Source organism: Eulemur rufifrons, chromosome 8, assembly GCF_041146395.1.
Source record: "Eulemur rufifrons isolate Redbay chromosome 8, OSU_ERuf_1, whole genome shotgun sequence".
Lineage (NCBI taxonomy): Eukaryota > Metazoa > Chordata > Mammalia > Primates > Lemuridae > Eulemur > Eulemur rufifrons.
The window spans coordinates 103,689,147-103,712,912 of NC_090990.1; the positions used below are offsets into that span (position 1 = coordinate 103,689,147).

A 23,766-nucleotide genomic window follows, 5' to 3' on the forward strand; every position below is an offset into this window, starting at 1 on the left:
TAGGTGTCCCACCCCACCTCCCCCTCCCCCGCCAGCCAAATCAGTCCCTGCAAAGAGGGCATCTCTGCGACCTGGAAATAAATATCGAAAGAAACGGCATCAAGTGTTAAGGTTGAGCGACTCTTGCTCCCTCCCAAGTCCACATCGTCTAAGTCACATAAAAAGAGAGGCCTGAATAGGGGTTAAACCATGAGCAGTTTTAATGGTCTGGTTTTCTCCCTCCTATTTCCCCCACTGTTAGTATTATTACTACAAGAATAAAGGATTCCTGAGAGCCTGTCCCCTCCACTCCCTGGGCCCCCCTTGACAGGACTCACCCCCACTAACCCTGCCCCTGAATTTCTGGGGAAAAAAATAAAAGAAGTGAAAGGCACTGCAGGGGTTGGGGGGCTTGAGTGCCAGGGACTTAGGGGTGGGGGGTGTCATGGCAGGGCCCGGCCCAGAGTAGGAAAATTCCAGTCTGTGCCTGAAGGAATTGTGGAGGGGTGTCCATGAGGCTCCCATGAGTCCTTCCCTGTGCCTGTCTGGCAGGCATATGAAAGTCCCATCCTCCCACCCCCAGTCCCATACTGGGGGTTCTGCAGCAGGAGCATAATTAGTGTTGGGCTCAGAAAGGAGAAATGGAGACCCACTCTACTAGGGCCCAAGGGCCTAACCCAAAGGGAGGCTGCAAATAACTATTAATATAATCCTCAAAAGCTTTTTCTTCAGGGTTGGGGAGAGGATTTGAACAAAATGTGAATGTTAATGAAACTTCCCAGCCCAGGGACCAGGCAGCAGCAGGGAAAACTGGGCTCCTGGGAAAGAGGGGGGACTGGTCAGTCCCGGGCTTGAGGCCTAGTTGTCCCCACTGCCCCCTTGCCGAGCCCTGATGAACGCCATGCCATGCGTGCGGAAATGGGTCTTGAGGTTGAGAGGGCTGTCGCAGCTCTTGCCACAGACCTTACAGGTCAGAGGGCCTGCAGAAGCAGGCAAGGGTGAATCTCCACCATCTGGGTCAGACTTTGACAGAGGGGGGGCCTCTTCCTCCCCATCGCCCAGCCCCAGGGCACCGGCTCTACTCACACCCCGTCTCTTCTTGTGGCTGATGAAACGGTGCCGGCTCAGGGAGCCAGGAGAGGCAAAGCACAAGCCACAGTCGAGGCACTGCTGGGCACCACCCCCCACCCGCAACCCGATGGCAAGGCTCTGTTCCACCGGTCCACTGCTTCGGTAGCGCAGGGGGCCATGGCCTCCCAACCCGGGTCCTCCTCTGGGGGACTTGGCAGGCGGTGTTGTGCTGTCAGGCTCCTCACTGCAAGAGTCAGAAGACTGGCGGCGTTTCCGACCTGTCCCCTGGAGGAGAGTGGCAGAAACCAGGCCTCACCATCATCCCTAGTCTCGTCCCCGGCATCCCAGACCCCTAAATTCCTGAGGCCAGAGTCAATAGCCAACACTTTCCCACTTTCATGGCCCTGTTAACACAGCAGTTTGGGCCTGTACCTACCTGGGCTCTGGCACCGGGACCGCGAGCCAGGGCATTCCCCCGGCCAGGGGACTGGGGCCCAAGCTGCAAGCCATGCCGGACCTGGACATGTTTCTCCAGGATCAGGCGGCTGCTGAAGGTGCGCTTTCCCTCTGTGCAATACCTGCAAGGGGGAGAGTGCGCAGGATGGCACCGGGCACAGCCCCAAGGCCGAGGCTCCTGGGAGGAGGGGGCCACCAGAGCAGAGGGAGACCTCAACCCTCGGTCCACTTAGACAAGCTGCAGGTGAGAAGGTTCTGCGGGGTACCGGGGAAGTCACCTGCCAGGAAGGGGCTGGGGGGCAAGGGTTACCTGCATGGGTACACTCGCTTGATTCCCTCGTGATTGACTCTGACGTGGCGCCTCAGGCTGGGGGCAGAGCAGAAGGAGCGCTCACACAGGCGACAGGGAAACTTCTTCACTGACTAGGAGAGCAGGGATGGGAAATATCAGAGCCAGGCTCCAGACCCCATCCCAGTTGTCACACACACCAGTGCCAACACTGCCCTCCCTCCAGTCCATCTTACTCCCCTGGGGGCCCACTCACCTTGCCATGCTCCTTCTTCATGTGAGCCACATATTCATCACGCTCAGGGAACCAGGAGTGACAAAGGCCACAGGTCCAGCCGCTGCTGCCGCCACCGCCACCACTGCCACCACCATCGCCACCACCGCCACCACCACTGCCGCCACCGCTGCCACCACCCCCACCCTTGATGCCTTTGCTCCCTACTTCCCGCCGGGGCCGTTTGGTTGGGCGGGGACGCTCAGGGGAGCTGGGTAGTTCCTCCTCCTCTGAAGATGAAGATGATTCCTCAGTAGCAGGGGCCGCGCCCCCCTGAGACACAGCCAGCTCCTCGGGCTCAGTCTTGGGGGTCAGAAGGGCACCCCCAGCTCCTTTCCCAGCAGGCTCCTCCCCCACGTGCCCAGACTGATGGGTGCTCTGTGAGAGGGAGACAAGGGGGAGGGCTGCTATGGGGGAGGGCCTGGCTGCTGAGGTACAGTGACCCCAGCCCCAGGCCAACACAACTAAGCACCCATCCCCCATCCCTTTGTCCTGTACCTTGAGATGTTCCAGCATGGTCCTTTTTTGGGCAAAGAGCAGAGGACAAGATGGGCACTTAAAGACACTGACACGCTGGGGGAGCACGTGCTGGTCAAAGTGAGAGGTGAGGAGGGGTTTGTGAGTGTAGACCGTATCACACATGCCGCACTTGTAGATCATCCTGTGGAGGTGGAAGGACAGTGTGGACGTTAGGCGGGGTGAGTGGGCCCCCTGTCCTCCAGCCCCCCCCCTCCTCCTCCCATCCTGCCCCAGGTCTCACTTGGCCTGCTGCGTGAGGAAGCTAGGATGCTGGCTGTAGAGGTGGGCATGGGCGCTGGGTGCAGACTTGAAGGCCATGGGGCAGATGGGGCACTTGTGGAAAACCTCGCAGTGCGACGCCTGGATGTGGGACTTGACAGAATTCATACCCCCAAACACCACTGCACAGCTGGGGCACCTTGGGGAGGAAGTGGGAGGCCCTATGGTTAGGTGGGGGGCATCTCCATGCCCACCCCCACCCCACTTATTCTGGGGGCTGGGTGTCCTCCAAGAAGGAAATGAGCAATGGAACACGAACACGGCGGGGCAAGAGGGAGCCACAGAGGCCCAGTTCCCCAAGGGAGGCCTGGCCGGGCAGAGCTGGAGCTCCAGAGGCAGCGCTGCTTCCCCCCAACTCTATGAGGAACGACGGGAAGGCAGGATAAGATACCTCAGGGCTGAGTCTGCCAACACGACAGGGCTGAGGGATGCAGCAGGAGAGATGGGAGAGCTCCCCAAGAGGCCCTCTGAAAGGCAGGTGCCAGGAGACAGGAGACCCTAAAACAGCACGGAAGGAGGGGTATGAGGCACCTGTATCCTACACGGCGAGAGAAATGCAGACAGGCCTCCCGGAGATGGGTCTGAAAATTGGCTTGTAGGAAGTTGCCCCCACACTCGGGACAGACGTGCGGGGGTCGACTCTTATGCATGCGCTGGTGGGCGCTGAAGCTGCAACCATTGGGGAGCATCATGGGGCAGGTTGGGCACACCTGTCAATGGGTTAAACAAGGCAAGTTGGTGAGGAGTGGCCTGGCCCCCTTACTTCTTCTCCTGACCAAGCCCCCAACACCTTTCTAGAGCCTATCCCCACAGCATCTGGCTGTCCCTGCCCCAGATAGGAGCTGTGAAAGGCAACTCACAGTGCTAGTGGTCCCAGGGGCAGGAGGTCCGAGCTGCTGGAAGTGGGCTGCCATGCCAGCCTTGTCCCGGCACTGCTCCTTGCACTCCAGGCAGCGAAAGCACGTGTAAGCAGAGGTGGCAGGGGCAGCAGGAGGCTCTGCTGAGAGCGGCAGAATAGGGGCCTCAGCAGCAATTGTTATAATGGTAGAGGAGGTGATGGCCCCCTCACCCTTGCCTAAGGCAGGCAAGACCAGAGGTCCAGGGACAGGTGGGACAGCCACAGGTAGCAGGGGCGTGATGTCCGGCTGCCCCACCATCTGGTCAAGGGCCACAGGCCTCATGACCAAATGCGAGCACTGCATGATGAGGCCCTTGTCCTTGTGCTCGCGGGCGTGCAGGAGCAGACTGCACTTGTTAAAGAAGACCAGGCGGCGGGCACAGTGGTTGCAGGTGACCTCGATGCGCATGCTCCGGCGGTCATAGTGCCGTGCCAGACTCTTCTCCAGCGAGAAGGCGTCCCCACACTCGAGGCAGCGGTAGCCCGTTGGCGGCAGGGCCAAACCAGCCTCTGCCGGTGGGCTCAGGTTTGGCCTGTAGGCAGGCAGCAGGCTCTTGCTGTTGAGGACCTTGTTGAAGGCCTCCACCAGGCTGGACTGGGTCCGTGAGATCACCGTGCCGGCCCCGGAACCTGGCCCAGTGGCCGTCTTTGAAGGCTGCACCATCACCACCGAGGCACCATTCACCTTCTGCCCCCCTGTCCCCAGCCCTGCCCGCGCCTCAACCTTGGACAGGGCTTGGGGTACCAGGCTCAGCACATTCTTAGCAATCGTCTTAGGACTGGTGGCGGTCCCCCCAGGCAGAACCACAGCTTTGCGGGCCACACTGGCTGCCATCAGCATGGCAGTACTGGCGTTCTGGATGGTGGCCACAGGGAGCACGGTGCCCTTCAGCCTCGTACCATCACCCAACTGTACGCTCACCACCTTTGGACCCTCAGGGGTTGGTGTTGCAGGGGACAGCTTCAGGAGGCTAGCCTCAGCCAGGAAGGCCCCCTCAACCAAGGGGACAGGGGGATCAGGGTCTGAGGGGACCCGGGTTACAGTCCTTGTGATACTCCCGCAGGATGTCTTAATGGTCTTGATCCGCACTTTAAGAGGCCTAGAGGAGCTGGAGGAGGCAGGGGAGTCATTGCTGTCTTCATCTGCAGCCTCGGCTCCACTAGAAGGACTATGGGGACTTCCCCGGGGAGACTTGTCCACCGGCCCCTCATCATCTTCTTCCTTCAGGGGCCTACAGCTAGGTACTTTGGGGGAGGCAGGAGGGCTCTCATGCTCTGGAGACTGCTTGAAGAAGGGCACTCCAGCAACCCGGGGAGGCGAGGCGCTGGCAGGGATGTTCGCGGCTTTAGGGCTAGAGCCTGAGGCTCCCTGGGCTAGACCCTGGGGCTGAGGGGGGCTGCAGCTGCCCTGTTTCAAGGCCCCCAGTGGTGGGGAAGAACCAGATGACAGCAGGCCTGGGCCATTCTCCGGGGCCAGCTCAAAGGGAGAGGGGAAAGGAGGGGTGGTCACGGCCCCTTCCTGAGGAGGGGAGGGTGCAGATGGAGGTAGGGGATCTGGGTGCTCCGCTGGCTCGGGCCCAAAATTCGCAAAGAGGTCCAAGGGAGCTTTGCCTTCCATGGCTTTTTCTTTCCAGGTACCCTCAGTGGGAGGAGCTGGAGAGTGAGGGTTTCCTGGGAGGGATGGCTCAGAGCCCCCAAAACCATTTTGCATTGGATGAGGCTCCACAGACCCTTCCTTAATCAACCCCACAGCCTGGGCCCCGTCCCCTTCTGAACCCTCAGCCAGGGCCTCAGACTGCTCAGGACACACAGTGTTCTTGACTATGACGCTGACTATGGAAATGTCTGGCTGTGGCAGGCCATGGTCAGAAGCCTGGGCTGGAACCCCACGGTCATTCCCAGCAGAGGCTGCTTCTGTGTCTCCAGATTCGCTTCCCACACTGGGTTCTGGCTTCCCTGGGCCTCCTGGCCCCTCACTTTCTTCTGGCCCAGAGTGGATGGCTTCATTCGCATCAAGGTCAGGGATGTCAAAGGCAGCAAGGAGGTCATCGAAATCAGGGGTCTTCATGTCCCCCATAGCTGCAGGTCCCAGACCTGATGAAAACAGGAAGAAGGGGGAGAAACTGAGATGTCTGGAAGAGAGCCCTGGACTTCTTCCCTCAGGATCTCCATACCGATCCTCTCTCAGAGCCCGTACACATTCCAGCTTGTGTACTCCTCCACCATAGCAGGAATTCTAGAGAGCTGCTGGAGGTGCTGCTTGGCCAAATCCTAAAATCAGAAGAGAGGAAGCATGCACATACCAGGGCAGGCTCCAAAATCCAGACAAAGCAGAGGAAAAGAGACTTCTCAGAAATACAGAGAAGGGCTGGGCATAGTGGCTCACACCTGTAATCCCAGCACTTTAGGAGGGCAAGGTGGGAGGATTGCTAGAAGCCAGGAGTTCAAGACCAGTCTGGGCAACATAGCAAGGCCCCGCCTCCAAAAAAATCTAAACACTTAGCTGGATGTGGTGGTGTGCACCCATAGTCCCAGTCACTTGGGAGGCTGACTCAGGAGGACCGCTGGAGCCCAGGAGCTAGAGGCTGCAGTGAGCTATGATCACACCATTGCACTCCAGCCTCAGTGACAGAGTGAGACCCTGTCTCTAAAAAGATAAAATGAAATAAAGAAAAAATACAGAGAAAGGTAAAAGAGGCAGACGGAGCTCAGTGAGCATCTTAGTTGAAGTCAGCTCATCCCCCCTGTTCCCAGCAAAGAGCTAATCAATTGATACTATTATTAAGAAGGAGGACACACATAATGCTGCTTTAAGTTTAAAGGCTCATTCACGTCAGCACGGGAACAATTCCTATTCTTCATGGATCTTCTGGGGTCCACAGAGATCTGAAAGGCCATATGCACAAAGGGGCAGTCACTGAAGCCAAGACTTAAGAAATGACTCTGGGTCAGCTTGACCATGGGCCTGCCATAGCAGCAAGTTACTTCAGTGCCTTCCTTTTGCTGTTTGAAAAAGGGGCAAGTGATCTAAATATCATAGGGTTACTCTGAGCATGACATGAAACTACAAATGTAGAAGTCAGATCCAAAATATGACTATTCATTCCAGCTGGACCAAACAAGGACACCTCAAGTCAAAGAGGACCTGGGAAGGAATAAACACTAGGAATCTGGGGCTGGGGTCACAGATAAGAGTCAAGGATCATGTAAGGTCAAGTCTGGAGCACTTGGGGCCATCACTTGCACCTGGAGATCTAGCTTGGTCAGCAGAGAGAAATGGACTCAGTAAAATCACCCAAGAAATCTAGATGGAAAGAATAAGACACAGGAACAAAAAGAGACAAAGAGAAGAGAGACAGAGGGGAAAACGGTGACGGCAGCCTGGTCACAAGGGCCCCAGCCTAGGCCTCTCCTGTCACAAACACCTGCTGCTCGCTCACTACCTTCCCCAGCGGCCCGCCCTCCCCATCTAGCTCTCTCAGGGCTAAAACCCCCAGGGTACAAGCTTATCCAGCACAGCTGCCATAATAGGGACAAGCCAGGCTCCTCGCCTCAGTCTACCCCCTGACTCAAACTCCTTGCCCTTGCAATCTTCCTTTGGCAATAGTAGCCCAGAAGTCTCACCCAACCCCAACCTGGCACAGCGTGGAAAAAAAAAATCCCACAAGACTTATATGGCACTAAATCAACAAGGAGACCAGCTTAGAGTGCGTGGGGGACTCAGGTCTGTCCCCTACCAGTTTCTCCCCATAAGTGTTTCTGTTCTCAAAGAGCAACTAAAGAAGCCTCTATCCTTACACATTCCCTGCCCAGGATGCAAGCCATTTCCTAGGGCAAATTCTCTCACCTCTTTCCAGCCTTCAGACTGTAACTAGAGACAGTCCCAGCAGGTGGCAGCTGGCATTGCTGGGGACCAAGGTGGGGGTGGGGGGAAAGGGTGCCAACTAGAAGAAGAAAGTAGGAGTCCTCCCCTCACCTCACCCCCTCACTTAATTCTGCAGACTCTGTGCTTAAACAAAGCCTTCATGCCTTGTCCCAGCCCTGATGAATCCACACGGCCGTCCTCAGCCTGGCTCTCTCCAGGACCAGAGAGGCCTGAGCAACCTTCCACTCAGGCCTCAGGAAAGTGGGCTGGTAAAGCTCAGGCCAGGGGGGACTATGAGAAAACACCTCCCCCAACCACCTCCCCCTTTGGCATCCAAGTGACTTAGAGGTCATCCAATCACCACCCACCCAGAGCAAACAGTTGACTAAGCAGGGACCTCAAGGCCAAGCAGACTCCCCCACCCCACACCTAGGCCTTTCTGCAACTGCTGCACCCTGTCCCTAGGGCTCCCATCCCCACCCCCCGCCCTCTTTTCCCACTGTTCTTCCCCAAAAGCCAAAGGAAGGGGCTGTACAGGAAGAGGGAGAACAGGACCAGGTAGGGTGGGGGCTCCACTGCTCTCTGCCCAGGCCCAAGGCCTGCTGCGCAGGAGGGTGAAGGGCCGGCGATTAGGTTGCGGCCAAGCTGGGCAGCGGGTGGAATTAAGTCCCTGCCATCTGCCGTGGACGGGCGCGGGGAGCAGGTCTGGGGTTGCGAGGAGGGGGCGGGGTGTACTTAAGAGAAGCTAGGGGGGAAACTGAGGCGCACGACGCTTCTCTCGCTCCCACCGGCGTGCGAAGTGAAGACCCTGCGCCTCAGCCATGCCAGGCCCTTTGGGAGCCGCTGCGCAGTATCCTGGGGCCCAGGACTGCACAGGAAGGGGGGATGCACGGAAAGAGGGGGAGTGGGAAAAGGGCGCTCTCCGGCCCGGTCCGTCCCAACTCGGACCTCGTCCCCTCCCCTCTGTGCGCAGTGCAGCCTCCTCCCGGCGCGGACTCCCGGAGTCTCTCGAGACAGAGGAATGATCGGAAAGCGCGCGGCGGGCCCAGGGCGCGAACCCGAGTACTGCTCGGGCCCGGACGCTAACCCGCGCCCAGTCGGGGTGCAGGCTCCGCTCCGGCCTGGCCCAGCTCCCCCGCCCCCACCCCCGGACACGGACACCATTTTAGGTCGCGACATCCCGCAGCCTCCAGTCCCCGGGCCTCACTTCGGGCGCCTCTTGGGCTGGGGGCGCCAGGACTTGGGATCCCCGACCCTCCTTCCAGATTTACTCGGCTAGGGGCTGTGCTTTCAACAGGCTGCGAGTTTCGCCCACCCAGCCTAAGGGATGGAGGCGGCGTCTGGGCCTTCCTAGCAGCCGCCCCAGGGGGCGGCGCGGAGAAGGGGGTAGTTGACCAAGTGGGGGAGGGGCGGGGGCATTTACCCGCCCCCCCAGGGGGCGGGGCCAAGGGCGGGTATTTACGCCAGGCACACTTACTTGTTCCGCTCCTCGTGCGGGCCGAGACCCGGCGGTCTCTACCCGGCTCCAGCCGCCACGGCCGCCGCCGCCCTCCCGACGGCCGCCGCTACTTCCTGCTTCTCTCCGGTTCAGCCTCCCCCCCTCCCTCCGCTCCCTCCGCGCTCCGGGCCTGGGCTGCCCGCTTTCGCACTCGCCATTGGCCCGCACCCCCGTCGTTCAGCGCTGCGCCCCTCCCAGCCCCGCGCGGGGTTGGCCTTAGGTACTGCCGCTCGGAGCTGGCCCCGCACGGTCCTCTTATCCTCATTGGGCACGGGGCCTAGGGCCCCTCAAGATACCGCTCCTCATTGGCTGCGCCGAGGTCCACCTGCCCCATCTGCACATCTCAAAAACGATTGGCCTCCGTCACTGTCGCTTAGAGAGCAGCCAGCCTGACTCCGGGCTTTCCTACTGGAGGGGTGACTATCCCAGGTGCGTCTCCGCCCCCTCACTCCCTATTGGCCGCTGGAAGCTTCAGCTGCCGTTCCCTTATGCAAATATAAAGAATAGCCCCTGCGTGGTGGGCACTTGCAGCAGAACCTCTTCGAGTTGGAGCGGAGCCTGGAAGTGTCGATCCGTTTGCGCTTTTTCAAACTAAACCCCAATGTCAATGATGCCCTGCAGAAATCACAGAATGGGACGCCACCCCAAACATTACGTCATCCGGTTGACTATTTCCTCGCAGTCTTCTCATGTCTAAATCGTCATATAATCTGGATGGATGTGGTCCTTGCGCGCGCGGGCCAGCTCCTGGGTCATGGCGTCACCCCTAGCCCCTCCCTCTGCGGGAGGGCTCGGAAAGAACACAGAATTCGGAGTTTGGAAGGAACCGGGACCTGAAGGCTGGGAAGAGCTTGCGGACCGGAAGTGGGGGACAGGTGACGTTAAGCGTGCTGGCGTGGCTTGGCCCATTTCCAAAGGGAACTTAAAGCGGCAATGGATGGGCTTCCTGAGCATGGGAGGGAGGGGGCCCCAGATCCATTTCCCATTTGAGGGCTCGTGTTTTCCCCGCCCCCAGCACAGGTGGGGGGGTGGGGTCGAGGCCGAGTTTTCCCGCGCTTTGTCGCCCCACCCCGTGGAGGCGGGGGAAAGGGAGGAGTTGCTCGGAAAATGAATAAGTTTGATGTTCTAATCAGCACTCACTTGCAGAATTCATCTGCAAGTCCGGTGTGCCACCTTGCGCACACTCGAGCCCCCCGGACGCTTCCACAGCCTACAGCACATGCAGCCGCTCGCAAGAGGCGTGGTTTTCAAAGGTGGTTTTGTTAACCCCCGGGTCCCAGGACACTAGACCCAGGCTCTTAGGTGCGCCCTGAGAATTTTCGTGCTGCATCCCATTGTGAGGGAGAGCTTCTGGATGGGAATCTTGGGGCCACCGCTTACCATATGGTGGCATCGGGCAAGTCGCTCAACCTCCCGTGACCTGTTTTCTCATGGGTAAAATGGGGATTATAATATCCACCTGACAAGATTAATTTTGTGAGGACTGAATGTAAAAGTGTTTTGTAAAGTAATTGGCAAATGAGATTAGTGCTCCCCCTTGCTCCGGCTCCCAGCGCTCTTCCTTCTCCGAACAACCCGTTTAGAATCCCGAGCTGGATGTAAGCGCCTGGCACTCCATTCCCACCTCCTGCTCCGGGTCTCCCTGTTCGGAATAACAAAACTACTCGTATACGCGTACTATGTGCGGGGTTTATTAGGACTTTATGTATATGAACTCAGTCAATCCTTGCCACAACCCTGGAGGGAGGTACTATTATTTCTTAGTCTTTTTGATTGTTTGTTTTGTTATTTTTTTGAGACAGTCTCGCTCTATGACCCAAGCTAGAGTGCAGTGGCGTCATCATAGCTCATTGCAACCTCCCGCTCCTGGGCTCAAGCGATCATCCTGCCTCAGCCTCCCAAGTAGCTGGGACTACAGGCGCGTGCCACCACATCTGGCTCATTTTTTCTATTTTTGTAGAAATTGCAGGGCCGTCTCGCTTTTGCTCAGCCTGATCTGGAACTCCTGACCTTGGGCAATCCTCCCAACTCGGCCTCCCAGAGTGTTAGGATTCTAGACGTGAGCCACCGCGCCCGGCTGGCAGGTACTATTATTATCTCTGTTTCACTGAAGAAAAAATTGAGGCACAAACAGGTTAAGTCAGGTGACTCATCCAAAGTCAGAGACAGTGGAGTTGAAATTCTAAGGGTCCAGAAAGCCAGGAGGGTCCTGGATAGAATAGCTTGTTCTTCTCTCACCATTCATTTAAGAAAAGTTTAAACCAACCAGTATTTCTGGAACACCATCTGTGAGTCCGGCACTATTCAGGCACTGGGGATACAGCAGTGAACAAAGCAGACGAGATTCCCTGTCATGAAACATACGTTCCTGAGGCGAAGGCAAACAACTATTAGAATGATAGCTGCCAAGGAAAAAAACAAAGCAGAGCAATCAAGCTGTGAAAAGACAGGGAGGAATCTTCAATGTGTATGACTAAGTGAAAGAAGCTCATCTGACAAGGGTGCATACTGTATGATTCTGGAAAAGGCAAAACTACAGAGACGTGGAAAAACCAGTGGTTGCCAAGGGTTCCAGTGGAGGGAGAGAGAGAGGAATAGGTGGAGCGCAGGGGACGTTTAGGGCACCGAGACTGTTCTGTGTGATGCTATGATAATGGATACATGACATTGTACAATTGTCAAAAGCCATGGAGTGTACAACACAGAGTGAACCTTAATGGAAACTGTAGGCTTTAGTTAATAATAATGTATCCAAGTGTTATAGCTCCTTTAGAATTTGTCTAGCAGGTTTTCTGGTTCTCACTGGGAGACCCCTCCTCCCCACAATTTTTTATAAAAAACTTAAAGAAAAATAAATAAGGTAACCATATTGGTTCATCAATGGTAACAAATGTACCACAGCAGGGTAAGATGCTAATAAGAGGGGAAAATGGAGTGGGAGGATACATGGAAACTCTACTTTCTGCTTGATTTTTCTGCAAACCTGAAATTGCTCTAAGAAATAAAGTGTATTAATTTTAAAAACAAACCCCCCCCCCCAATTTTTAAAAGTATAAAGTGAGGAGAAAGACAGGAAGTATGGGAGGGTTGTAATTTTAGATAGGGTGGACAGTAATTTTAGTTAAGTGACAATTAAGTAAGGGCCAGAAGGAGGTGAGGGAGTGAGCCATGCAATTCTCCGGGACAAGAACGTTCAGGAAGAATGAACAAGTACAAGGTGGGAGTGTGTTTCAGAGAGGTGAGAGGGTGAGGAGTGAGTCAGGTCCCAGCGTGCTTTGGCGGCTATTGGGAGGTCTTTGGCGTTTCCTCAGACTGGGATTGGAAACTATCAAAAAGAGACAGATGTCATGGTAGCCTGACTTAACTTTTAAACAGTTGGAAGTGGGGTGTGAGAGAAAGAAAGACACTCAAAAGTGTGGGCCTGAGGAAGTAGAAGCATGATGCTGCCACTTCCTGGGCTGGGAAGACACAGAGAGAAGCAGGTTTTGGGGATTAGGTAAGCAGCTCAATTTCAGTCATGTTGAGTTATCACACCTCCAAGTGGAGATATAAATCTGGGTGTCATTGGCTTATAGGTAGTATTTGAAACCCAGGTCATATGGATAAGATCACCAAGGGATTGTGTGAGGATCAAAAGGAGAAAAAGTCCAGGCATTGAGCCATGGGGAAATCCAGAGTTTAAAGGTCAAGGAGATGAGAAGAACCAGCAAAGTAGACCGAGAAGGAATAGCAAAGACAGGAAGGAGGGAACCAGGAGACCGTTGTGACCTTGAAGCCAATTAAGGAATTTGCAGGAGGAGGAGGAAAGAGTGGTAAACAGATTCTACTAAAATATCAAGTAGGATGAAGCCTGAGAATTGACCAATGGAGTAAAGCAAACTGGAGGTCACTGGTGATCACGATAAGGCAGATTTGGTGGATTGAGGGGACAAAGGCTTGCACGGAATGGGTTCAAAACAACAGAGGAAGAAAAAGGAGACAGTGACTACAGATAACTCTTTAAAAGGAGTGAAAGAGAAATGGGGTGGTAACTGGAGGGAAAAGAGCAATCAAGAAAGGACTGTTTTGGCCGGGCGCGGTGGCTCACGCCTGTAATCCTAGCACTCTGGGAGGCCGAGGTGGGCGGATCGTTTGAGCTCAGGAGTTTGAGACCAGCCTGAGCAAGAGCAAGACCCCATCTCTACTAAAAATAGAAAGAAATTATATGGACAGCTAAAAATATATATAGAAAAAATTAGCCGGGCATGGTGGTGCATACCTGTAGTCCCAGCTACTCGGGAGGCTGAGACAGGAGGATCCTTTGAGCTCAGGAGTTTGAGGTTGCTGTGAGCTAGGCTGACGCCACGGCACTCACTCTAGCCTGGGCAACAGAGTGAGACTCTGTCTCAAAAAAAAAAAAAAAAAGAAAGGACTGTTTCAAGATGAAGAAATTGTGGTGTTGGTACACTGGTGGGAAAGACCCTGTAGAGAGAAAAAACTGATGTTGCAACAGAGAGAGAAAGAAAAGTTCCTGAAGCTATGTCCTTAAAAATATGAGCAATGGGGTGTAATTCACAAAAAGAGGGGGTGCCTTACTTAGCGCTAGGGACAGTTCATGCCTAATAACCAGAGAGAAGGCAGAGTGCATGCACATGTGGCGAGGGAGCTGTGGAGTGTCTCTCTTGTTACTTCTGTTGTCTCAGTGGTTTAAGAAGCAAGATCATCCTCTAGGAGTGAGGATGATGGAGAAGCTAGAAGTTTGAGGAGAGAAAAGGTAGGAAATAGACACTCAGGAGAGAGGAATGCATGAGGAGAGGAGACAGAGGGACTGAGAGGCCAGGGGCTGGAAGGCTCATTGACATGGATATTGACATCGTCAGGAATTAGGACAGGAATAGTATAGGAGAGAATGACAGTGGGGTGAGGCAGGAGACGGACTACAACAAAGAGAGGTGGTGGATGCTGGAAACAGAAGGTACTGCTGCATGCACTTGTGTGTGTCTGTGTGTGCATTTCTAGCTCTCCAAAGGTTCCTCTTGCCCTTTGCCAAGCAATAGTTACCACTATTCTACTTCTATCACTATTGATTTACTGTTCTTGCACTTCAAATAAATGGAATCATACAGTATATATTTTTTTTTTTTTTTTTTTTGAGACAGAGTCTCACTCTGTTGCCCAGGCTAGAGTGCCGTGGCATCAGCCTAGCTCACAGCAACCTCAAACTCCTGGGCTCAAGCGATCCTCTTGCCTCAGCCTCCTGAGTAGCTGGGACTGCAGTCGCATGCCACCACGCCCGGCTAATTTTTCTTTTTTTTTTTTTTTGAGACAGAGTCTCGCTCTGTTGCCTGGGCTAGAGTGCTGTGGTGTCAGCCTAGCTCACAGCAACCTCAAACTCCTGGGCTCAAGCGATCCTCCTGCCTCAGTCTCCCGAGTAGCTGGGACTACAGGCATGCACCACCATGCCTGGCTAATTTTTTCTACATATATTTTTAGTTGTCCAGATAATTTCTTTCTATTTTTAGTAGAGACGGGGTCTCGCTTTTGCTCAGGCTGGTCTGGAACTCCTGACCTCAAGCGATCCTCCCACCTCAGCCTCCCAGAGTGCTAAGATTACAGGCGTGAGCCACTGTGCCTGGCCTAATTTTTCTATTTTTTTAGAGACAGGGTCTCACTTGTGCTCAAGCTGGTTTTGAACTCCTGGCCTCAAGTGATCCTCTGGCCTTGACCTCCCAAAATGCTCGGATCATAAGCATGATCCACCTTGCCTGGCCTGTGCTGGTTTTATGTATAAATACACTCTGAGTCCAGTCCTGTGTCAAGTATGTTAACTGCAGGCATTTCCTTGCAGTCTGTGGCTTGCCTTCCCACTCTCTTAGTGCTGCTTTTTGATGAACGTAAGTCCTTACTTTTTTAAAATTGAGGTGAAATTCATGTAACATAAAATGAATATTTTAAAGTGAACGATTGAGTGGCATTTAGCACATTCATAATGTGTATAGCCTCCACATCTTTCTAGTTCCAAAACATCTTCGTCACCCTGAAAGGAAACCCTGCATCCATTTAGCAGTTGCTCCCCAGCCCCTGGCAACCACCGCTCTGTATTCTACCTCCATGGATTTTCCATCTGGATATTTCATATAAACGCAGTCCCTCAATATGTGATCTTTTGTGTCTGACTTCTTTCACTCACATACAAATGTTTTCAAAGTTCATCCAAGAACCTCTTAATGTTTTTTAGAGCCTCCTCATTTTAATAAAATCCAGTTGAACAATCTTTCTTTTATGGTTAGTGCTTTTTGTGTCCTGTTTAAGGTCAAGAAGTTGTTTTCCATTTCCCTTTTTTCTGTAAGGCTTATTTGTTTTACCTTTCACATTTGGGTTTATGATTTATACTAAATTAACATTTGCATATTGTGTGACATTAGGGATCAAAGTTCATTTTCTCTCCATAGGGATAGTCACCATTTATTGAAAAGACCATCCTTTACCCACTGATCTGCCGTGGGGTAGTGCTGTGTTCTTGAGCCCCGTAACCTCCTGACACCCTCCCAACCTCCTGATCACAGCAAGGACAGCAGCCTCCCTGACAGACTCTTTCTGCCATGTTCTGTGAATTATTCCTGGGAGCCCAGACCAGAGCCCCCTCTACAGCCCTTCTAATAGCTTTAGAAGCACAGAAATCAGTAACTTAAATTCCTTTCTACTTGAAATACCTGGACTGGATTTTGTCTTATGCACTGAAGCCTGACCAATCAAACCCTCACAGTTGTGCATACAACTGTGTACAACTCATCTGGCCTGTCCCCAGTGCTGTTTGTGGCATAGATTGTTGCCTGAAGCTTAAGTCTCTTATTTCCCTAGCGGGTACCTTGTTAGAAGGTAGGTGGGATTATGGTGACAAAGAAGGGAAGAGCTTGCCTGTGGCTTGTTGTAGATAAACCTGCCACCTAAGGGAAAAGTGAGCCTCAGAGAGCACTATTACATGAGTCTTCAGAGTCCAGCCTCAGGGCCCCTCAGCCTCCTGCTCCCCACTACACTCCCACCCGGGGAGACTCACTCTTCAGAGCTGGAAGTCCCCACAGCCCTGACCCCCGCATTCCCTCCCCAGTCCACACTGTCTCCCTGGGGGACCTCACCCACAAACATCTCTCACCTTGGCCTAACAACGTTGCTTGGGTGTCACTTGCTCATACCTGCTACCTGAGCTCCAGGTGCCACCCAGAAATGCTACAGACATTTCCCAGCCCCACCGTGAGAGCCAAACTCACTGCTTTCTACCAAATGTTCTCTTTTTTTTTTTTTTTTGAGACAGAGTGTCACTCTAGAATGAGTGCTGTGGCGTCAGCCTAGCTCACAGCAACCTCAAACTCCTGGGCTGAAGCAATCCTCCTGCCTCAGCCTCGCAAGTAGCTGGGACTACAGGCATGTGCCACCATGCCTGGCTAATTTTTTCTATATGTATATATTTTTAGTTGTCCAGAGAATTAATTTTTTTTGTTGTTGTTGTTTTTTGAGACAGAGTCTTGCTCTGTTGCTGGGGCTAGAGTGAGTGCCATGGTGTCAGCCTAGCTCACAGCAACCTCAAACTCCTGTGCTTAAGCAATCCTTCTGCCTCAGCCTCCTGTGTAGCTGGGACTACAGGCATGTGCCACCATGCCCGGCTAATTTTTTTTTTTTTCTGTATATATTTTAGTTGGCCAGATCATTTCTTTCTATTTTTAGTAGAGATGGGGTCTCGCTCTTGCTCAGGCTGGTCTCGAACTCCTGACCTCGAGCAATCCACCCGCCTCGGCCTCCCAGAGTGCTAGGATTACAGGCGTGAGCCACCGCGCCCGGCCCCAAACGTTCTCTTATTCTTGAACTTACATCTCAGGGAAAGTCACCACCACTAACCCACATGCAGAAACCCGGTGTCGTCTTTTACCCGTCCCTCTCCCCTGTCACCCGTGATGACCGATCAGTCCCAAGCCCTGTCAATTCTATCTCCAAAATCCAACCCCAGGCCCAAGATTGCAACCTTTGTTCCAGCCACCACTGTATCTGGTCTGGCCGTTCGCAACAGGTTCCTCACCCTTGTTCCGCTCCAACTGAGATTTTTTTCCTATAAAACAAAATTAATGATATTTAGATGTTTAAAACCCTTAATTCCCTCCAAATGGCTGCACAATCAAGGCCAAACTACTTGTCATGTCATACCAAACACTCTGTTTAGCCTCATACCCTCCCTGCCGGCACCCTGGACAGACTGCGTGGCAGGTCCCTAAACATGCCACACTTTTTGATGCCTTTGCACTACAGTTCTGTCAACATTGGTTCACTTCCCCTTTCCTTGTCTGCCTGGCACACTCCTCTTCTTCTTGCAAAGCTGTGCCAGCACTATCTTGCATACGTAGCTCTACTACTGCACCTGTCATGACAGTATGATTCATGTTCAGCTCTTTGTCTTGTCCCACTAGACTGTGGCATTCCTAAGGCCAGTCTCATCCGTCTTTGTACCACCTGAAGCTACCTCAGAGCCTGGCCCAGAGTAGACACAAAATAAATGTTTGCTAAATGAGTGAGTGCATAAGTGAATAAATAAATAAATACGAAACTGAGCAAGTAGTTTAATCTCTCCACACATCAGTTTTCTCATTTGGAAAATCGGAACAACACCTACCCTGCCTGCCTCCCAGAACTGTAAGACCTGCCAAGATAATGGACGTGACTGCTTCATAACCTGAAAAGAAATGAACCTTGAAGACAGTTTATTCCTGTGTAGTGGACGGAGGTCCTTAGGAACCATATTCTTCCACTTTCTAGGACAAAGACCACAAACTATGGGCCCATGGGCTGAGCATGGACTACGTATTTTTTTTTTAATGTTAACATCATTCTTGGCTGGGCTCGGTGGCTCATGCCTGTAATCCTAGCACTCTGGGAGGCCGAGGTGGGAGGATCACATGAGGTCAGGAGTTTAAGACCACCCTGAACAAGAGTGAGACCCGTCTCTACTAAAAATAGAAAAAATCAGCCAGGCATGGTGGTGTACACCTGTAGTCCCAGCTACTCAGGAGGCTGAGGCAGGAGGATCACATGAGCCCAGGAGTTTGAGGTTGCTGTGAGCTAGGCTGACGCCACGGCACTCTAGCCCGGGCAACAGAGCAAGACTCTGTTTCAAAAAAAAAAAAAATCATTCTTTCCCAGCAATATAAGAAATGGAATATCACTGAAATCCCGCCTGGTACCAGAGTGACTTTATTTGCTAGATAAAATATTTTAAATATCTTTTCTTCAGATTTTAAAACATACTTTGCTATTCTGAAATTTTTCAAACACATACAAAAGTAAACAAAAAAGCATAGTGAACCTCCAGGTAGTCATCAGTCAGCTCTAGCAATTATCAAATGAGGGCTGATATTATTTTATCTGTACCCTGCCCACTCCTCCCTTATTATTGTGAAAAAAATGGGGCAAACTAAAACTGTGTACCATCTGATACAACACAATGAAAGTAACACGGCATCATTTTGTGACATCCCTGCCAAAGAGGCATAACCTGAATCCATACATGAGAAAACATCAGACAAACCCAGATTAACAGACGATTAAAAATAACTGGGCTTTACTGAACAAGATCCTCTCAGGTTAAAAAATAATAATAATGATAAAATAACTGGGAAGCCAGGTGCAGTGACTCACATCTGTAATCCCAGAGAATCCAGAGGCTGAAGCATGAGGATGGGAGGATCACTTGAGGCCGTAAGTTCAAGACCAGCATGGGCAACGTAGGGAGACTATATCTCTAAAAAAACTGACAAAGAAAAAAATTAGCTGGGCATGGTGGCACACGCCTATAGTCTCGGCTACTCGGAGGCTGAGTTGGGAAGATCACTCGGGAGTTGAAGCCTGCGGCGAGTGAGCTATGATCATGCCACTGCACTCCAGCCTGGGGCACAGAGTGAGACCCCTTCTCTTAAAAAAAAATAAATAACTGGCCTGTAATATACTGAAGTTTCAAGGTCATAAAAATCAAGGAAAGATTAGGAAGTTTTCTGGGTTAAAGACATTTAGAAAGATACAACTAAGGCCAGGTGAGGTGGCTTATGCCAGTAATCCTAGCACTTTGGGAGGATGAGACCAGAGGATCACTTGAGGTCAGGAGTTCAAGACCTGAGCAAGAGCAAGACCCCATCTCTACAAAAAATAGAAAAATTAGCCAGGCATGGTGGTTGGCATCTGTAGCCCCAGCTAGTTGGGAGGCTGAGGCAGGAGGATCACTTGAGCCCAGGAGTTAGAGGTTGCAGTGAGCTATGATGACACTATTGCACTCTACCCAGGGCGACAGAACAAGACTCTGTCTCGAAAAAAAAAGATACAACAACTAAGTGCAAATGCAATGTGAGATTCTAAATGGTTTTTTTTTCTTCTTTGCTATAAAGGCCATTTTCAGGCTAGTTGGTGAAACTAATAGTCTGAGGATCATATCATAGTAATATAACAGTGTTAGTTTTCTTTTTTTTTTTTTGTACTTTTTTTTTTTTTTTTTTTTTTTTTTGAGACAGAGTCTCACTCTGTTGCCCAGGCTAGAGTGAGTGCCGTGGCGTCAGCCTAGCTCACACCAACCTCAAACTCCTGAGCTCAAGTGATCCTCCTGTCTCAGCCTCCCGAGTAGCTGGGACTACAGGCATGTGCCACCATGCCCGGCTAATTTTTTCTATATATATTTTTAGCTGTCCATATAATTTCTTTCTATTTTTAGTAGAGGTGGGGTCTCGCTCTTGCTCAGGCTGGTCTCGAACTCCTGAGCTCAAACGATCCGCCCACCTCGGCCTCCCAGAGTGCTAGGATTACAGGCGTGAGCCACCGCGCCCGGCCAGTGTTAGTTTTCTGATTTGTGTGGTTGTTTTGTAGTTATGTAAGAGAATGTACTTTTTTTTATAGGAAATGCACACTAAAGTATTCAGAGATAATGAGCATTAAGTTGGCAACTTCCCTTTGGATGATTCAGAAAAAAATAAGTCCTTTGGACTATACTTGCATCTTTTATGTAAGTTTGACATCACTTCAAAAGCAAAAAAGAAGAGCACTCTGGGAGGCCGAGGTGGGTGGATCGTTTGAGCTCAGGAGTTTGAGACCAGCTTGAGCAAGAGCGAGAACTCCATCTCTACTAAAAATACAAAGAAATTATATGGACAACTAAAAATATATATAGAAAAAATTAGCCGGGCATGGTGGCGCATGCCTGTAGTCCCAGCTACTCAGAAGGCTGAGGCAGGAGGATCGCTTGATCCCAGGAGTTTGAGGTTGCTGTGAGCTAGGCTGACGCCACGGCACTCTAGCCTGGGCAACAGAGTGAGACTCTGTTTCAAAAAAAAAGAAAGAAAGAAAGAAGAGTTAATGACTAATGGTGTTCTGAAATTAATGAGATCCTAATCCTTAGATTCAGGAATCCCAAGAAATCCCAAGCATGAAATATGAAAATAAGTTTTCACCTAGACTCATTATACTGAAAGCATAGAATATAAAAAACAAACAGAAGATATTACAAAAAGCTGCAGAGAAAAAAAGACTTTTACAAAGAAACGGCAATTAGATTGATATCTGACTTCTGTACAACAGTGAAAGACCAACAGTGGAGTGGTATCTTCAGGGTGCTGGGAGAACACATTCACCAATTCAGAAGTCTGTATCTAATATCTTTATGTATGAGGGTGAAATAAGAACATTTTCACACAAGCAAAAGCTGAGAAAGTTTACTGCCAACGTAGCTTCACTAAAAGAACTATAGGATTTACTTCTAGAAGAATAAAAATTATCCCAGAATGAAGGTCTATGAAGGAAGAATTGGTGAGGAAAAAATTAGCAAACTTGTGGGCATGTATGAGACACTAATGATAATATCTAATTTATGTGATTAAAAAGCAAGATGGGCTTTTGGGTAAAGACAGTGCATTGTATATACTCATTTGTTTTTGCTCCTTCCTGAAATCTACTGAAATGACAGTAAGGGAGTTTTAAAAAGACTCACAAAGACAAAGAGAATGGAAGAGACAACAACAGTGAAATCTTGGAAGCTAGAAAGCACATGCATACTGGATGTGGTAACTGGGTAGACCAAAGAAAATGGAATTCTAAGTCAGTGGGCAAAGCTGGGAAACAAGCTGGTTATACTACAGAACCCTCATCATGATCAGGAGTCAATAATGACAGATACGTCTAGACGGGGATGATAGAAGTGCGGTGAAAAGTAGAATTATTTGAAAATCTGTTTAGGGAGGGTTGTATTTCCCTCTCCAGTCTGTGCAGCTCTGTGACCGCCCCTCTTCCACCTTGGCAGAAAACTTGAGGTTTATGCGCCAGAGAAGGCAGGAATATTATTCTAAAAACAGGAGGACTAAAAGAACATTTACATCCTGAATTCTGAGAACCTTAGCATTTTTCCCCAACTCAGTACCCAGACCACTAGCAATCAGAACTATACTCTCCAAGTAGGCGACTGGAATATGTTTGCTTTGGAGAATCTGATCTAAAGATAAAGACCTTGAAGTTTCCCCAAGGAAAAGACCTGGCCAGACCGTCCTAGAGAAAATCTTTCAGTTAACAGCTCCCCATCAGGGTTCAAAGATATTGTCTCCCATACACTCTGAGAAAGTAAGCTTAGCTGTGACCGAGAAAGTAAAATTCCGCTCTGCCATGTGTCAAGCTGGAATAACGAACACAGATAGTGCCAGCTGCAGAGTTCACAGGAGAGTATTTCTCCTAAGCTGGGCAGCAGTACAGTGCAGAGGACCCCCTCTTGTGACTGCTCCTTTCTTGCTCGCTGAGAAACTTTGTTCTCTGAAACCATAGGCTATAAGAAACATTGCTGTTTGAAATCATATCAGTAAGAATGAATATTCCACTTTCGCCTGAGGATCCAAGTTGCTTTGCATCAGAGAAGCAGCCTTGATTCCCAACCCAGGTGCAGAGCTTTGGCTAGGGGGTTCCCGGACACAATATTCTATCAGTGTTTACTTTGCAGTCCAGATCCGACATTAACTGTTTACAAAGCTCCCTATCTACTATGAGCCTATGAGAACAGCAGTCCCCGACCTTTTTGGCACCAGGGACTGGTTTCATGGAAGACAATTTTTCCACGACTGGGGTGGAGGGGATGGCTTCGGGATGATTCAAGCACATTGCATTTATTGCGCACTTTATTTTTATTATTATTACATTGTAATACATGAAGAAATAATTATACAACTCACCATAATGCAGAATCAGTAGAAGCCCTGAGCTCGTTTTCCTGCAACTAGATGGTCCTATCTGGGGGTGATGGGAGACAGTGACACCCGAAATGTGTTGCTTATGTTCAGTCTACTCTGTGATCTCGTTTTGGTTGCTGTCACTGCAGGAAACCCTGCTTCACAAAGACAGGATGTTGGCAATGGAAGCAGGGTTTTCAGTGCTTTTGGGGCAATCTCAAGATATTCTGCCTTGACTTTAACCCAGAACATACGGAGATGTGAAGTGGTCTCAAACCTACTTTTAAGGCCACTGTCCTTTGTGATCTCAACAGTTGATCTTCTTCTAGCACGGACAAAGTCGATTCACCTGGCTTATTCAAAACTGGGTCACAGATCCATTCCTTCCCATTTTGGGGGTCTCATGTGGTTGGGAGGTAATGCTCAAACTCTTTTGAAATCTGAGCTAGGTGATCGTGCACCATGTGGGAGAAAGAAGGCCCTGGCTCAGTCTCTTTCAAAATCTCTGCTAATGTTTGAAACATGTCAAAAGTCCCAATGTCACCCCCATAATTTCAGTTTGGCTTTGAATGCAGCCACTTTATCTACTGACTTGAACACAGTTGTCATTCTCCCCTTAAGTGACAGGTTGAGTTCCTTGAGCAGGTTGAGTATGTCACACAAATAAGCAAGTTTTGTGACCCATTCTGTGTCACTGAAATGTGCTGCCAGTAGTGACTGTTTTCTAAAAGAGATCTTTGGACCAGCTCTTGTAACTCAAAAACTCTGGCCAGTGACCTACCTTTAGGAAGCCAGCTCACTTCTGTGTGTGAGAAAAGACCTGCGTGCTCTGCATCCATCTCCTCACAGAGCTGTGTGTGTGAGCAGACGTGAGTCAAGGGCAGGTACTTTAGTGTGGTGGATAATTTTAATCACATCCTGCAAAACAGTGTTTAGTTCAGGTGACATTTTTCAGCTAGCCAGCATTTCTCTATGGATGACAAGTGCATAGACTCACATTCAGAAGCGACCTCCTTGACCCAGGTAGTGAAACCAGAAAGCTGTCCAGTCATGGCAATCACTCTATCTGTGCATGTACACAAAATGACCAATTTAGTTTTCTTGGTACGTAATCATTCAAAGACTTGAATAGTTCTCTAGCTGTGGTGTTGGTCGGCAACAAAAGTGCACATAACGCATCGCCATGCACATCCTCCTGAAAATATAGCTCACAAAAACAAGAATTGTGGCTGGGCGCAGTGGCTGATGCCTGTAATCCTAGCACTCTGGGAGGCCAAGGCGGGAGGATCACTTGAGGTCAGGAGTTCGAGACCAGCCTGAGCAAGAGCAAGACCCAGTCTCTACTAAAAATTTAAAAAAATTAAAAAAAAAAAAAAGCATTGTTGCTTTGTTGTCAACATTGGTAGACTCGTCAACCTGGATTGCATACC

At 50.8% G+C, this 23,766-nt stretch overlaps 1 protein-coding gene and 1 non-coding gene across 5 annotated transcripts; one reads left to right on the forward strand and one right to left on the reverse strand.

Moving 5' to 3' along the window:
• Nucleotides 1-213: 213 nt before the first annotated feature.
• ZNF687 (zinc finger protein 687) lies at nt 214-9,961 on the reverse strand. 4 transcript variants are annotated; one of them, XM_069480593.1, is made up of 9 exons: nt 9,108-9,961; nt 3,728-5,859; nt 3,259-3,365; nt 2,830-3,006; nt 2,568-2,730; nt 2,052-2,447; nt 1,817-1,929; nt 1,487-1,628; nt 214-1,335 (listed from the first exon to the last, which is right to left on the reverse strand). In XM_069480593.1, exons 2-9 carry the CDS (start codon nt 5,840-5,842, stop codon nt 838-840), a joined length of 3,711 nt encoding a protein of 1,236 aa, XP_069336694.1. In that variant the 5' UTR covers nt 5,843-5,859; nt 9,108-9,961; the 3' UTR covers nt 214-837. The 4 variants fall into 4 exon arrangements, with proteins under 4 accessions (XP_069336694.1, XP_069336692.1, XP_069336693.1 ...); XM_069480591.1 differs by lacking the exon at nt 3,259-3,365 and adding an exon at nt 3,399-3,577; XM_069480592.1 differs by lacking the exons at nt 3,259-3,365; nt 9,108-9,961 and adding exons at nt 3,399-3,577; nt 6,565-6,580.
• A 1,920-nt stretch (nt 9,962-11,881) lies between these two features.
• Nucleotides 11,882-11,943, forward strand: LOC138391123 (U7 small nuclear RNA). Its single transcript, XR_011234744.1, has one exon. It is a non-coding gene; the product is annotated as a U7 small nuclear RNA (small nuclear RNA).
• The last annotated feature ends 11,823 nt before the right edge of the window (nt 11,944-23,766 follow it).